At 36.6% G+C, this 14,949-nt stretch overlaps 1 protein-coding gene across 1 annotated transcript; it reads left to right on the forward strand.

The window, feature by feature from the left end:
• The first annotated feature begins 436 nt into the window (after positions 1 to 436).
• LOC121429926 (dynactin, 150 kDa isoform-like) lies at positions 437 to 8,930 on the forward strand. Its single transcript, XM_041627188.1, has 5 exons — positions 437 to 646; positions 1,359 to 1,467; positions 2,199 to 2,266; positions 2,945 to 3,022; positions 8,008 to 8,930. The coding sequence occupies exons 1-5, from the start codon at positions 505 to 507 to the stop codon at positions 8,448 to 8,450; spliced, it is 840 nt and encodes a 279-aa protein (XP_041483122.1). The 5' UTR covers positions 437 to 504; the 3' UTR covers positions 8,451 to 8,930.
• The last annotated feature ends 6,019 nt before the right edge of the window (positions 8,931 to 14,949 follow it).

Genomic DNA, 14,949 nt, shown 5'->3' on the forward strand with positions numbered 1-14,949 from the left:
ATTCAGCCCATTTTGCAATGACGTCATTAACCTTGCAATTTTGCATCCATACGATTTTGTCCATTGCACTCGCGCACCGAGACTGCAGCTCATAGCCTGCAAGTTCTGCAGGTACGCAGGCACCAGCAGTGTGCATGTTGTAATGACGTAACAATCAACAGACCAAACTCGCACTGCATGAGCATGTTTTGCGTGGAAATTGATAAATTTCAGATGACAAGAACCCAATTTTTAGGTGTCATATAAACCAAATAATCAATTTTTTTCATTAGTGCAATGGACAGAATACTTCTTTCGGTGAAAGATGAAATAATGATCCATTCAACTCGGTTACGCCTCGTTGAATGGATTGTTTCATCTTTCACCTCATGACGTATTCTGTCCATTGCACTCATAAACATTCATTATTTGTATATTGTGTTTCCTTTTAGCATCATCATTCTTGTGTTTCCTTTCTCTATCCTACAGATGAGTGAGCATAGCATGTGAATACCCTCACCAATCATGGTCCTGTTCATCAACATCAACGTGGGTCAAAGGGTAGAGGTCATCTACAAGGGTGAAGTTCTTGAGGGGACGGTGAAGTATAAGGGAGGTCTGACCAATACTACGGGAGACTGGGTCGGAATCGAGCTAGATGAACCGGGTAAGAATCCTGTAGAGGGCTTTTGTCATGGAAAGCAATTGATTAATTGATGCACTCAGACAATTGAAGACATGTAGTGTTTCAATTGTCTCACTTATTGATCCATTACTTGAAATTATGCAACTGATTTCCATGGCAAAGGCCGAGAAGGCTGCATACCTATTAGTAATTGGACATTAAGAAAGCTATACAGGTTATGTCCCTTTTTCAGCCCATCCCATGCTTGAGGAAGGGTTTTATATTAGCAAGGAAAACTACACATGTATACAAACATTTTGTTATGGTGTAAAGTCAGCAATTCTATCAAATATTTTGTTAGATATTTTATATCCTTCACACCATAACCCTTCTAGGGCACACACATTTGTATAATCTAGTAATAAATTGGAATAGTGATATGCAGTTTTGGGGTAATTACCAAACTGAAGATAAACTGTAATGTTGTTCCAGCAATAGGATACTAACCAGTGCCATCAGAATGAATGAAGTCAGTAGTGTATGTAGTGTTTTTGAAAGGGGGGTGGTTTCGACTTGAATTAAAATTTGACGTGCCCCCCAAAAATTATGTCTTTTTGTAACAAAAAAATTGAGAGGGGGGGGGGGAGGTTGGACCCCTGTAACCCTCTGCTCCCTGCATACGCCCCTAAATGAAGTGTCATTCCTTAAATGTCGGTAAAGTAATCTTGAGAATTTTAATGTGATTGTTTTACAGTTGGTAAACACAATGGTTTATACAAAGGGAGGCAGTACTTCAGCTGCAGAAATAAACATGGCATTTTCATTCATCCATCTAGAATCAGATTCACTTTTACTAAGAGAGGGTAAGTCATTCATTTATCATCAAAAATGAAAAAACATAAATGAAAATAATAATTTGTAATTATCAATGCAACTGATTTGGTTCTTATTTGAGTATAATGTTATCAGATATTGTAAATAATGGTTATTATTATTGATTATGATGATGATGACAGCGACTTATATTGTAAATGTCTCTCCCAGAATTGTTTGACGATATCACCCTGCTTTCCCTGAACAATGGAATGTGGTATTTCAATGAATTTGTACTGCCTGTTCGAGGAATAGAGAAGCCCTATGGATATATGAAGCCGTGGGTCAAAGTTCATTTCACCTCAGAGGATATATTATCAACTACATGTACATGTAGGTCATGTCATGCCGTGTGTATGTGTGTATTTTGAGTTTATGACAGACGTGTATCAATCAGGTATGATTATTTACGTCTGGGACAGACCACGAAAGACGTGATCAGGGCTCGAACCTCGAACCTCTGCATCAATTTGTAACTTCCCCACAGCTTGGATTACAGGCGCACGCCACAACGCCCCGTTAATGATTAATTGTAGTCTGTAATTAGGAAGCTGACTTTTAATTGAATTATAACACAATATTTTTTTTCACAATGAAATATAATGCAACAAATTGTTGAAAGGCGCAACAGCAATATTGAAATCAATAACATGATATTAATGTTTATGGACAGTATGCTTAATGAATTCTAAATTTTCTGATACTTATAATTTACTTTCAGTCTATTTGATACTTACAAGTCAGTAAGCCCGGAATCATCAGTTGAAGACACGCTTTTTACAACACAGAGTGAGTAACATTTCTTTACCTTACACACTGGTGTACCTGAAAGGGACGCAAAAGTACATTGTTTCGCCCCAAGCTCTCCTGACAGAAGTGATGACCATTTTTTATTTCCCTTGCATGATATTTTTTTTTAAACAGGAAAGTGCTTCCAAAGATGTTGGTGACCTAGCTTTGTCTTTGAGGTGTTTTTCATTTGATTTTTGCTGGTCAGAAAATGTTTATCCCTCCTGATACAATTTGCCATTATTCCCCCACTCCCTGTTTTTCCATCTTCTCCCCTTCTCTTTTCTGAAGAATCTAGCATAATGTGTACTCAGAAAAGAAAATGAATTATTTATGACTGGGGGATATTTTCCCTTCCTTTGTATGCCAAATTTTATTAAACCCAGAGCAGCAATTTTGGAGTATTGTTTTGTACATTCTCTGAGGGAATCACTATTTACTGCCTGTGAGCCCATTAACTACAAAAGGTTCACAAACTAAGGAAAACACTACTTACATACACATTTAATGTGATACACTCATCAATAAATACATGTACCAATTGATGCATCTACACATATTTATTAATACACTCAATATGATTAAATGTAATTAGATATTGGTAGATCTGACTGCCGAATATCAAACTGAAATGCTTGGAATCTTGATTGAATATCATTTAAATTCTTTAATCCGCAGAGCCCAAGGTGTTGGATTACTTTGATGGGAGATCCGTGGCTGAATCCTACTTGAATACAGCAAGAAGCGGATTTGAAGGTGAGGTTTTGAATTCCCGGGGAGTGTTTCGTGAAGCAAAGTTATCAGTGATTGTTATAAGCTACTGTAATCCTTGCATATGATTGGCTCAGATCAAATTGGTCAATGAAAATCACTGTTTGCTTGATGAAACACTCCCTGGGTTGGTGGGTCATTGATCCATGTCATGACGAAAATCTCGCGTTTGAGGGCTGTATACCCCATGTTTCCTTATCAAATATCTTCTCCCAGTAATACAAATCCTATTGCCCTCAAGCATGAAATTTAAGTATAGAAACACCTGTTTCTTGACCTCGGTCGGAAGATAATTCACCCCAGCATCTATACGGTCACAGCAGGGGGCCACACACGATGGATTGCAATGTGTGTAGTTCCGGCGAGCGCATGGATGTATACACGCGTTGATAGAAAGTTTTTTCTTCCTTTCTTTCTTTCCTTCCTTCCTTCTTTCTTTCTTTCTTTCTTTCTTTCTTTCTCTCTCTCTCTTCCTTCCTTTCTTTCTTTCTTTCTTTCTTTCTTTCTCTCTCTCTCTTCCTTCCTTTCTTTCTTTCTTTCTTTCTTTCTTTCTTCCTTCCTTTCTTTCCTTCTTTCTCTCTGTCTGGCTGTCTAATTCTTTTCTTTCTAGACTTATTTTCTTCATCCACCCCCTTTCTACACCTCTAAAGAACGTGCATTTGCCAATCATATCTGTAGTAAGGCCTATAAATGTCCTTTTCTCAAAGTTGAGGTGTAGGCCTATACATAGAACATTAAAATACAAAGACCAGCATTATGAATCACAATGTTTGGATAGCATTTCAATGTTCTATTCATATCTATTCAGAACGTTTTCTAATTCACATGCGTTATTAGCAGGTGATCTTCTTTATCTTTATCTCCCATTATTGTTCTTATTTTGTAGGCCTATAGCATGTGTATACGGTAAACCTCCCTCTGAAATACCTTTCTTGGTTTCATGTTTTCTTTCAGATTTGTTTCCACCCAGGCGCGCCGGAACACTTTCAGTTTTTTTTTTTTTTTTTGGGGGGGGGCAAAATCCCGAAGGGGGCACAATATTTTTGAAAGCGTGAGATACGGAAGCGATCGAGCGGGAGAGGGTGTGGTTGAGGGTGTAAAAATTTAGTGTAAAAGTTGCGTTTCTAAGAGCATTCAAAAATAAATTTCTTGAGAATTAAACAGTCTTGGGGTTCTTTTTGCTCCTGTTTCCTCCCTTCTGACCCAGACTGGTGTTTCTTCATGATCAGGGTCGCAGTTCCAGCAAATTACGAGCCTTATTGCAAACTCTATTGTTTCAAACCAATGTAATATAGGCCTTTTAAAGACTTTAAGATGACAAACATGACCGTATGCATCCGGGGGCCGCCGATCGAGAGGGCAAAATTCACAAAATTCACCCAAAGTGTGCACGAAATCTTTCAATTTTATTCTAGAAAATGCAAAAGCTCCCCCATCACCATGGGCGGAAATCCCAGGGGGACAGGGGGGACGCGTCCCCCTACCATTTTGGAAAGGGGTACATAATATCAAATGTCCCCCTACTATTTGTGCTCTTTTATTATGGAAAAAATACATAATTTCAAATCGAAATTATACACATGTATCCTTGAATTTCGAAATATATATAAACAGATAGTTTTTGCCGGGAGTTTTTGTTAAGAACTTGGTTAGGAAAAGAAAAGGCATACCGGCCCAACTATTCTCCAGCTCTCATCTAGCCCTATATACCAGCCAAAGAGTGAAGACATTGATGACATCGATGGCCATTGTCGATTTCATAACTAATAAAAATGATGAAAAAGGAAAATCGCCTCTGAATTTAGTGCATAGACGGTTAGACGAGAATGTTCCATACCCAGTAAAATCATACCTTTGTTAATCCAATTCACTTTCCCTTTATTCCAAATTTACTTGGAATATACTGAGAATATTTTCATTGTTTGCGTACTCAGTATAAAGAATAGTTTTCATGAGTAATGATTAATCCTTCACAATGAACTTTAACTATGCTTTATCCCCCAAATTTGTTTTTTAAACACTCTTTGACTATAACGAGACTTATACTCCATTTTTACACAAAATTCCTGCCGTGGGAGGGGTCATCATAGGTAGATCAAGGGGCGAAGCGGCGGAAGGTGAGGCGAAAAATAAGAAGAAAGATAGGACCGGGAAGAAAGTTGAATGATGGAAGGGAGGTGAATAATTGGGAAAAAAGAAAACTTTCAGGACATATTATAAAAATAATAAAATCGCTTGCGCTTTGCATAAATACACAGCCATCTTTTTATTTCAAAACGTGCTTGATTTTTTTTTTCACTTTTTGGATCGAAATATATAAAATCAAATCATTTATCTAAGAAGATATCCATCTTTTTCATAATTTGTAGGTTTAGATATTAAAGAAAATTAGCTTGCCATTCGGTTTTAGTCTGAAATGTATTCATTAAAAGGTTAAACGTTATCACACTGTAATAAGATGGAAAAGGGGCTTTTCAAAGGTATGTTTCACAGAGGAACTGTTCGTCAAAAGACGCCAGGCTTACTATGATAATGTCATTGCCCCGTCAGGGGCAAAATTGTTCATTTTTGACAATAGAAATGACAATTTTGGGTCATAAAAGTGCCTTCATCGTATACTTTTGTCCTTTAATTATTTAAAAAAAATTATCATTTTTCTACTTTCAGGGGGGCACATGGGGGGGGGGGCAAAATCTCGTTTTGCCCCCCAAAAAAATTTATTTGGGGGGGGGGCAAGTGCCCCCTGCCCCCCCTCGCTTCCGGCGCCCTTGTTAAAGATATATAGAGAGAAATAGAGATGGGGTGGAAATTCCACCCCATCTCTATTTCTCTCTCTCTCTTTCTCCCGACAAAAAGGACAGGGCGCTAATTTTAATCACCTCATATTAGCAGAATGACAAATTTTGAACTAGAAAATAAAACAGACATTTATCACAATCAAATATGGGCATGTTCAAATGGGTCGCTTGATCAAAGATAAAAAAGGACACTGCAAAAGAACTTTCACTATGAAAAGGGGGCTTGGGGGGGGGCAAAAAAACAACTTTTTTAAAAGTGATTATTCAACAAGATGTACTTGAGGAAGGGGAACATATTAAAAATGGGCACTGAAGGGATCGGGGTTCAACGGGCACGCGGTTTTGTAAACTAAGACACGTGATCGATCTTTCCAACACTCCATCTTCCCAACTCATCAATCGCCTGAACTCGCTCTCCAACGATGAACATTTTGACTTACAAAAAAATTAGCACAACATATCTAAGTTAGACATTTAATGGTGGAAACTAAAAGTATAAACGACCCAAAACAGACGGTGGAATGGATGCAGCGCACATAGGCAGTTTACCGGAGAACCACGTATGGTGCAATAATATGTTTGAGATTAAAAAAATAGTTACAGGCATAGTTTGTATTTAAATTATGAATAAGACTTTGGGGTCAAAAAAAATAATGATTTCATATTTTTGTGCATATCAGCAGCATGATTATTATACTTTGTATGTTGGTATGCCATTACTTCTATTTTTCGAACGTTAAGACTGTATCATTGCGCGAGTGAACCCATTTTCTTGCTGGACGGACAGAAACTATGCATGCATCGCGGTCCTTGCATGCTAAGCATACCGTAATTTTTATTCGCTTACTTTCCTTATTTCAAGGTCGATTTTCTTCGTTCGAAATTGAAAATGGACTAGTATTGGATGTCTGAATGTAATATGCCTTTGAAAACGTGATTAATATCGAATACAATAATTTCATTCCGAAGATCCTTCTACAGGCAGACAAGTCTTACGTAATAGCACAGCGTTGTTTATCATTTCGTCCTTGGCTCAACGCTCATTTAGCTGGCCCGTGGTGGTGAAATCGAGACAAGGGGATTACCTGGCCAAGATGGGTTTATCGGGGTTGGAAAAGTTGTTTGAGATATTCCAAACACAAATCGGGGTATAAAACCGCAGTTTGCAGTCCGAAGTGAGGTCGAGAATCAAACGGGAAATTTTCGTAATGTGGCTGTATTTTCGTCTCATTTTCTTTCTCTTTCATTGTCTCTTTTTTAAATTTTTTTTTATACCTTTGTTGATTTCATATTCTTTCCATTTCTGTCTGGCTTTGTCATTTTCTTCCTCTGTCTCATTTTCTTCTGCTTGCACTCCCCTCCTCTCTATCTCTTCCTCACCGTCTTGTTTCTTTCTCTGCCGCTCTGTCTTCCCACCCCTACACCATCTCTTGCTTTCCTATTCCCTCTCTTCCAGTCTTTGCCTTTCCTGGGGGCCGTTTCATGAAGCTGATCGTAAGTTAAGAGCGACTGGTGAACCTTTCTTACACGCGTAACCATTGTCAATGAATATATCATTTAATACAGAACGGATCACCAGTCATTCTTATTTTTGCTTTTAACTTACGAACAGCTTTATGAAACAACCACCAGATCTCTCTCGCTTCTCTATTATTTTATCAGGATGAATGAGGTAGAGGTTAGATTATTGTTTATTTGTTTAATAGTAGAATAATGAAAAAAAATCTGAAAGAATGTGAGAGTGAGCTCACAGACCAAATGTCCCTAATTGCTACTATTTTTTCCCCAATTTTTACTGAAAATTTACTGCATGGCACTTCAATTTAACTTGTGCTTAGTTGGGCCAGTATTCTTAAAATATTTCTTTTATTTCAATCATCATACGTGTAGCAATTCGAAATAAAAAACTATTCTCATCATTGACTTTCCTTTGCATTTTATCACATCATGTATATGCTAATCCATTATGCAATGGTGAATGATTTTATTTATGTTCCTTGATATTATTTTTTCAAACATAACATAAAATATATGTATTATGCAAGCTGTTTCTTTTCATAAGTTTTTTTTGCACATGTATGTCTTCTATAAAGTCATGTTTTTCCCACGTTGAACAGATTTCTGTTATCCTAATAAATTTCTCTGTACTTTAAATTGTTTTTAATTTTTCAGATGATTCAGATATGTGGTTTGCAGGCAAGTCTGCTAGACTCCATTCCAGGAGCTACAGCGAGTCATCCACCCCAACCTATAACCTAGGTCATCCCATCGGAGGCCGTGCGAAGCTCAGGAAAGACACCAACGATGAACGGGACGAGCGTCTAAGGATACGTCCAAAGTCCGCTCTCGGGTCAACGACGCAAAACCTATCGGCAAGAAGCCTGAATTACTCGATGCTTGGCCATACAAGGCCCATGTCCGGGAGACTGAGTGCCTCGTTTGATAAAGAGACTGGAAGGGCTTCTGTTCTTGGGAGGTCCTTCGGTGGTGAGGAGGATGTGCCTTTCATCTCGACGCCGTCCATACCCAAAACCCACATGCCGCACACGGCGCTGAGGAAGCAGGAGGTCGTCGGATGGGGTCTGACGCATAGACCAAGAGAGTGGACATTGTAGTCTGATCTAAGGCCATCTTTTTGTGATGCTGTAACTGCGATGCCCGCATGTCCAATCAGATACAAAACTATGTCCTGGGCCCATAACACAAAAAATAGCGATTAATCGATAATTTGAAAGAAGAATTTGGATTTGTTCCTCGTCTGTCTGCTGAGCAAAATGCGCATGCAACAAGTCTAGACGGGCCATTTCATTTAGCGATTAGTCTGTAACCTTTGTGTTATGGGGCCCTTGTCGCATTAGCATCACTTCAGAAACTCGTTCACCGTAGTACATGGATATGCTGTAGCATACGCATGAATAGGAGAGTGTTGGAGATGAGCGAGTCTTTTAGTAAGGTGACTTGACATATCTGCCAAGGAGAGGCTGGGACACGGCAGTTTCAGGATCCCCAATAGAGGGCCAAGTATACAAATCTCCAGTTGGAGTGATTATACAGTGCATCTCAGAAAAAGGAAACTGAGATTACAATTTTTTTTTCAGCATGGAATAATGAACTGATATACATGATCACAAAATTCAGGGTTTTTTTGAGCTATATAATTTCATAAAAACATAAAAGCACATTTGGCAAGAAAACTTGTTTAGGCAACAAAAAAACTGGTATAAGAATATCTATTGTTATCGTTGTTTTGTAATTCACTAAATGATCTCTGAATAAGAGTGGTTGTTCAAATATGAGTTCCACACAGATCGTCTGACAGGCCACGGTTTTTTAATGGTTATAATCTCACAATTGAATGAATCGCCATGTATTTTGTGTTTAATCAAAGAGAAGATTTTCATTCTTTTATTAGTGTCAAATTTAAAACAATACATTTCTTGCGCTCGAACTGACTTATCTTGATATTTGATAATTGTGAATGATTGCTTTCCCTTTTTCTCGGACACACTGTATAACTTTGAAATTGAGTGAATCAAACCACTTATACCAGTTTGTCCAATTGCTTATGAAATTGTCTTTCACTTTTCTACAAAAGATCATTACATCTTCTGTGTTTTTAATATTTAATTGCATGTTGTTAACATTGTAATACTAATTAGTTGAAAATAGGCCTAGAGATATTTAATGCTGTAATAGTGGTAATCTTTTAAAGCTTTAAAGGACAAGTCCACCCCAACAAAAACTTGATTTGAATAAAAAGAGAAAAATTCAACAAGCATAACACTGAAAATTTCATCAAAATCGGATGTAAAATAAGAAAGTTATGACATTTCAAAATTTCGCTTCATTTCACAAAAACAGTTATATGAACGAGCCAGCTACATCCAAATGAGAGAGTCGATGATGTCATTCACTCACTATTTCTTTTGTTTTTTATTGTTTGAAATATGAAATATTTTGATTTTCTCATCATTGTCATGTGAAATGAAGTTTCATTCCTCCCTGAACACGTGGAATTCCATTATTTTAACATTTTGTGCTTCAGGCATGGAGGTCCTAATCGTCAAATTCGTAAAAATTGAAATATTGTATAATTCAAACAATAAAAAACAAAAGAAATAGTGAGTGAGTGACATCATCAACTCCCTCATTTGGATGTAACTGGCTCGTTCATATAACTATTTTGTTAAAAATAAGCGAAACTTTGAAATGTCATAACTTTCTTATTTTACATCCGATTTTGATGAAATCTTCAGCATTGTGCTTGTCTGATTTTTCTCTATTGATTCAAATCAACATTTTTCTGAGGTGGACTTGACCTTTAATCAAGAGTGGATTACTAATAATCTGACCCCACCTTTTTTTCCTTTGGAAAGAGATATTATTTGGTAGCTTGCTTACCGGGTATAAAGGCAAATTCCACCCCAACAGCAAGTTGATTTGAATAAGAAGAGAAATGAGACACTAAAACATTTCACCCAGTTCAAATGTGAAATAGAAAGACCTTGAAAGTTTTGAGCTTTGCTGAATTTGAAGCAGTTTCATAACACATGCTGGTCAGTGTACAAATATGGAATGATGCTTAAATCACTATTTTGTGCAAATATACTTTAAAATGTCATAACTACATGTAGCAACTTTCTTATTCTACATATACGTTCTATTTTTCTCAGGGTTGAACGTGACTTCTAACAGGTTGGACATATCGATGAATGTGCTAGTATTGTTAACAAATGTAACAATTTTCTAGTCTTATGTGCATGTGTCTAAGATTGTAAAATTGTTAGAAATATAGATCTATGCATCATACCAATTCTAGTGGGAATATAAGCTGAAAGTATGATAGAAACAGACAATGATGATATGTAAACATTTAAATGTTTATATGCGTATCTATTGGATTTGTGAATTTAGTTTGACATATTTATTTACAAAAACCTTAACAGTCAATTTGATCCACCAGTTAAAAAAAAACCTGTTTACATGAATTAAAATTATTTCCCCACAATGAAATCGAGTCTGTATTGCTGCATGCGAGCAATCCTCAGGGGAAACATGTAGATTGAAAAGAAAATGTTACAAGAAGTTCATTTTTATCCAGTAAATAACATGAATTGGTGTGTATGCTTAGGTTCAAAAGTATGTTAGTACCGTGTATTGGACATTGTGTTTTGTCAGATTGTAGTTGAAGAGGTGTGACTTGTTGTATTTTCATTTTACCGTAGCTTTACAATCGGGCCAAATTCACAATGATGTATTTGAATACATAGATTGAAAAAAATGGTTTATGCAAATTTCATCAAATGATTATAAAGCTTTGTAAGTTAAGAGCATCCAATAAGGAATTCAGGCTTTTATCAAAATGTGCTAAATTTATGTTTTTAAGGCTACAGCATTAATGAGTCCACTGGGCCGTTTCATGAAGCCGTTGTGAGTTAAGAGTGTCTTTAAGAATGACTGGTGATCCTTTCTTGTGGTAAATGATATTCACCATTAAATGTTCATTGGTTATTATTTAGCGTGTAAGAAAGGTTCACCAGTCATTCTTAAAGTTGCTCTAAACTTACAAACAGCTTTAATAGTTCACTCACCAACCGAGTGGAAGGGATAAAATTTAGTATGCTGAGATAAAATTGCGCATTTGATGTGCTCTCGATATGCATGCCGAATAAAACATAAATCAGTGCATGAAATCTATATAAACGATTGTAGACCATGGATTCAAATCATTCAGTACTACTTTTGAGAATTTGTTCTGCTAATGTTTTGAAGTGTGTCAATGCTGTTCTACATTCCAACAGGTATAATCATAAAGAGTCTTTAATTTAGCAATAAAAATGATATAAATATTGTATCAATTATTATGTGTGTCAATTCTTAATGACTAGCTCAGTGTGTAGATTCTTTTAAAAAATTTTCTCCATTGACAAGAAATTTACTCGTGCAACATTGAGGAAAGAATTTAAAGGAAAATGAAACTTTTGGAACAAGATTGTGCCGGTGAAAATAGAAAAATCAAAGAAACTGATCAACGAAAATTTGAGAAAAATCAGACAAATACTGAGAGTTATGAGAATTGGAAAATTGCAATCACTTGTGCTATGGAGATCCTCCCATCGGCAATGTGACAAATATGTGTGATGTCACTTGTAAACAACTCTCCCCATTACATTTATTATATTTAACTTAAACTGCCTCTTATCACATCTATCAGTAGGTCATGTGCACTTTCTCCAGGGGGGCATGTAATACAGATTTTTAAAGAATACAACATGGATGAAGAGTTTGTATCGCCATAAGAAGCAAAAAGAGACATTTTTGGGGTTCTTTATAGTCGATCAAAGGGAAAGTTATTCACATTTGACATCACACATCCTTGTCCAATTACCAATGGGAGGATCTCCATAGCATATAGTGATTGCAATATTCAAATGCTCATAACTTTATTATTATTTGTCTTGATTTTTCTCAAACTTTCTTTGTTCTTATTCTTTTATTTTTCTGTTTTGACACAAGCCAACTTGTTCCAAAGGTTTCATTTTCCTTTAAATCCATCTCTACAATTTATGAAGGAATAATTTTTGTGTGGATAGATTTCAGGGGAAGGTTTGAAGGGCTCTGAAATTAGATAATGTCCACAGATCTTATCGACGATATTCATAAGAGCCGATAAGAACTAGTAAGTCCCCATACCCAAATGTTTGCTGGTCATAAAATAGAAAGCAGGTCACTTTTCATTATTCACTATGACGGTTATTAATCATAAGGATTGCTATTCATAATCCAAATCAGGGTCCTTCAAAAATATGGAGTGTCACAAGTCGCAAAATGGAAAGGGGATCAGGGACCGATTTCATAAAGAGTTACAACTGTTGTAACTTTGTCATTATGGCAACAGGGCTCAGCAGCCAATCAAACTCAAGGTTACTGTGGTAGTCGACATAATGGCAAAGTTACAATGTTGTAGCTCTTTATGAAACGGGGCCCCTGGTGGGTGTTTGAGAAACCTGTTCGTAAAGTTACGCACAAGTTTACTGTCGACTTGGAACATGTTCTTCGTAAGGACACGTACATGTATGTCATTTGGAACAAGAAATGGTCATCCAGTCGTTACCCAATAACAGCTTTATAGAACACGTAAATGTATTCATAATTCACTTTGAGGGTCATCAATCATTAGGACTGCTATTCATAATTCAAAATCATAGTTCATCATGTAACTGAAGGGCAACTAATGGTAACACAAATTGAGGGTCACTAATCATAAGGACCATCTATATATTCATAATATGGAATGAGGGTCTCTAGTCATCAGAGAAAGGGGCCACTACTCATAGAAGAGGTTTGCTAATTTGAGGAGTTATTTTTATAATAGTGACCCTCTTATTATTTGGTCCATTATAGTGACTCTAATGAATATCATACACAGTGGCGGATCCAGGGGGGGGGCACATTTGGCCTGTGCCCCCCCCCCCCTATTTAGAGTCATAATCAAAATTTTGATGGAAGTATGCTGTATTTACACAAGTGTGCCCCCCTTTTGAAAGTCAGAACTTATATTTTAATGGGAATATGTCGTTCATACACAAGGACCTTTTTTCTGTGCCCCCCCCTGGAAAATCCTGGATCCGCCCCCATTCATACATTAAATCCGTTTCCCATAATATGAATTGAGACCCTTATTAATAACAACTCCTCTTGCAAATGATCGCTAACGACCCTTTTCTTTGATTTTGAATAGCAAGCCTCTTCTGGTGGATGGATCCCATATAATCCTTTCCTTATAAACTTTACAGCCCTTACCTCCCAACTTTATCAAAAATCAAAAGAAAATATCAAATTATACAAATTCATATTTAATTGTGGAATGGAGCAACAATTTATTGACAAAAACAAAATGAAGTAACAGTTTCTTGACAAATCAAAGAATATCAATTACATACTACATAGAAAGAAAATTGCTTTGAATAATTGTACACATTCTGAGCAATGGAAACTCGAGTAAAAGAAGCTAACTAAAACCCCTATCAATACCGACCAGAACATATCCATGGAAATTACAGAATTTGTTCCTGCATTACATTCATATCCTCAAACCATTCCAATCAAATAGCAATTTAACAGTAATTCAACAAATTAATTAATCACCAAATATTTGTAGTTCTAGTAAAATTGGTATCTTAAAATGAAAAACCTGTATGTGCATTGTGCACACATGTACTTGAGGTGGGAACTCATAAGGCTGCTGGCTCATTTGCCCTTTCAAAAGGCAATTAAAAAAAAACATATTCTGGTCTGAAATAATGATTCCAGTTAGGGGATTCTTATACGTTAGCAGGGTGCTACATAGCTTATTAGAAGCGCTTGCCTGGTTGGGCAAGTAAATTTTTAAATAGTTGGAATATACTTGCCCAAAAATCTATTTTACTTGCCCGAAAAAACCCTTGAAAAGAAAAGTTTGACCTCTTCAAAAGAAAGTTTTGCGGTTTTATAAACCATTGTCCTTTTTCTCTCTTTTGACATGAACTAATCTACCTTGTTATTGCATTTTTTTTCCCAACTGATTTTATCTTGACTGCCATGACCAAAATTAGGGTCAATATCATCATCATATCGACCTTAATTATGGTCATTCTACTGTGAGAATTTTACTTTCTACTGTGTGAATTTTACTTTCTACTGTGTGAATTTTGCTTGTCCAATCTGGGAAAGTAGTTTTGGTCTTTACTTCAAAACACTTGCCCGACTCTAACTTTTACTTGTCCCGGGAAATCGGGCAAGTGCTTAAGTAGCAACTTGGTCAGGAAGTACACGTTATGCAGAGTCTACCGTACACATACATTTACAACGTACTATATGCTTCAGCTGACACTGCATTAACTTAATACACAACATATTGAGATCATACATCTGAAATATGTTATCTTGATTCTGTGGAAATGACGTTTGATACCAATAAATGCAATTAGTGGAAACACACTAGGCACTCTAATGGTGTGTTGCAAGAAACTTGCAACTTGATTGCAAGTCTATTTCACATCCTCAAATCAAGTGAAAGTCATGCATTCCATTGCAAGTTTACAACTGATCAATGGTCTGCTTCTCACATCAACA

Source organism: Lytechinus variegatus, chromosome 16 (genome assembly GCF_018143015.1).
Source record: "Lytechinus variegatus isolate NC3 chromosome 16, Lvar_3.0, whole genome shotgun sequence".
Classification (NCBI taxonomy): Eukaryota; Metazoa; Echinodermata; class Echinoidea; order Temnopleuroida; family Toxopneustidae; genus Lytechinus; species Lytechinus variegatus.

Bases quoted from the DNA above. Each gene is read 5' to 3' on its own strand.
- LOC121429926 (XM_041627188.1), top strand. From the start codon at position 505: ATGGTCCTGTTCATCAACATCAACGTGGGTCAAAGGGTAGAGGTCATC. The intron at 647-1,358 runs GTAAGAATCCTG...ATTGTTTTACAG, and splicing joins AATCGAGCTAGATGAACCGG to TTGGTAAACACAATGGTTTA. The intron at 2,267-2,944 runs GTGAGTAACATT...TTTAATCCGCAG, and splicing joins CACGCTTTTTACAACACAGA to AGCCCAAGGTGTTGGATTAC.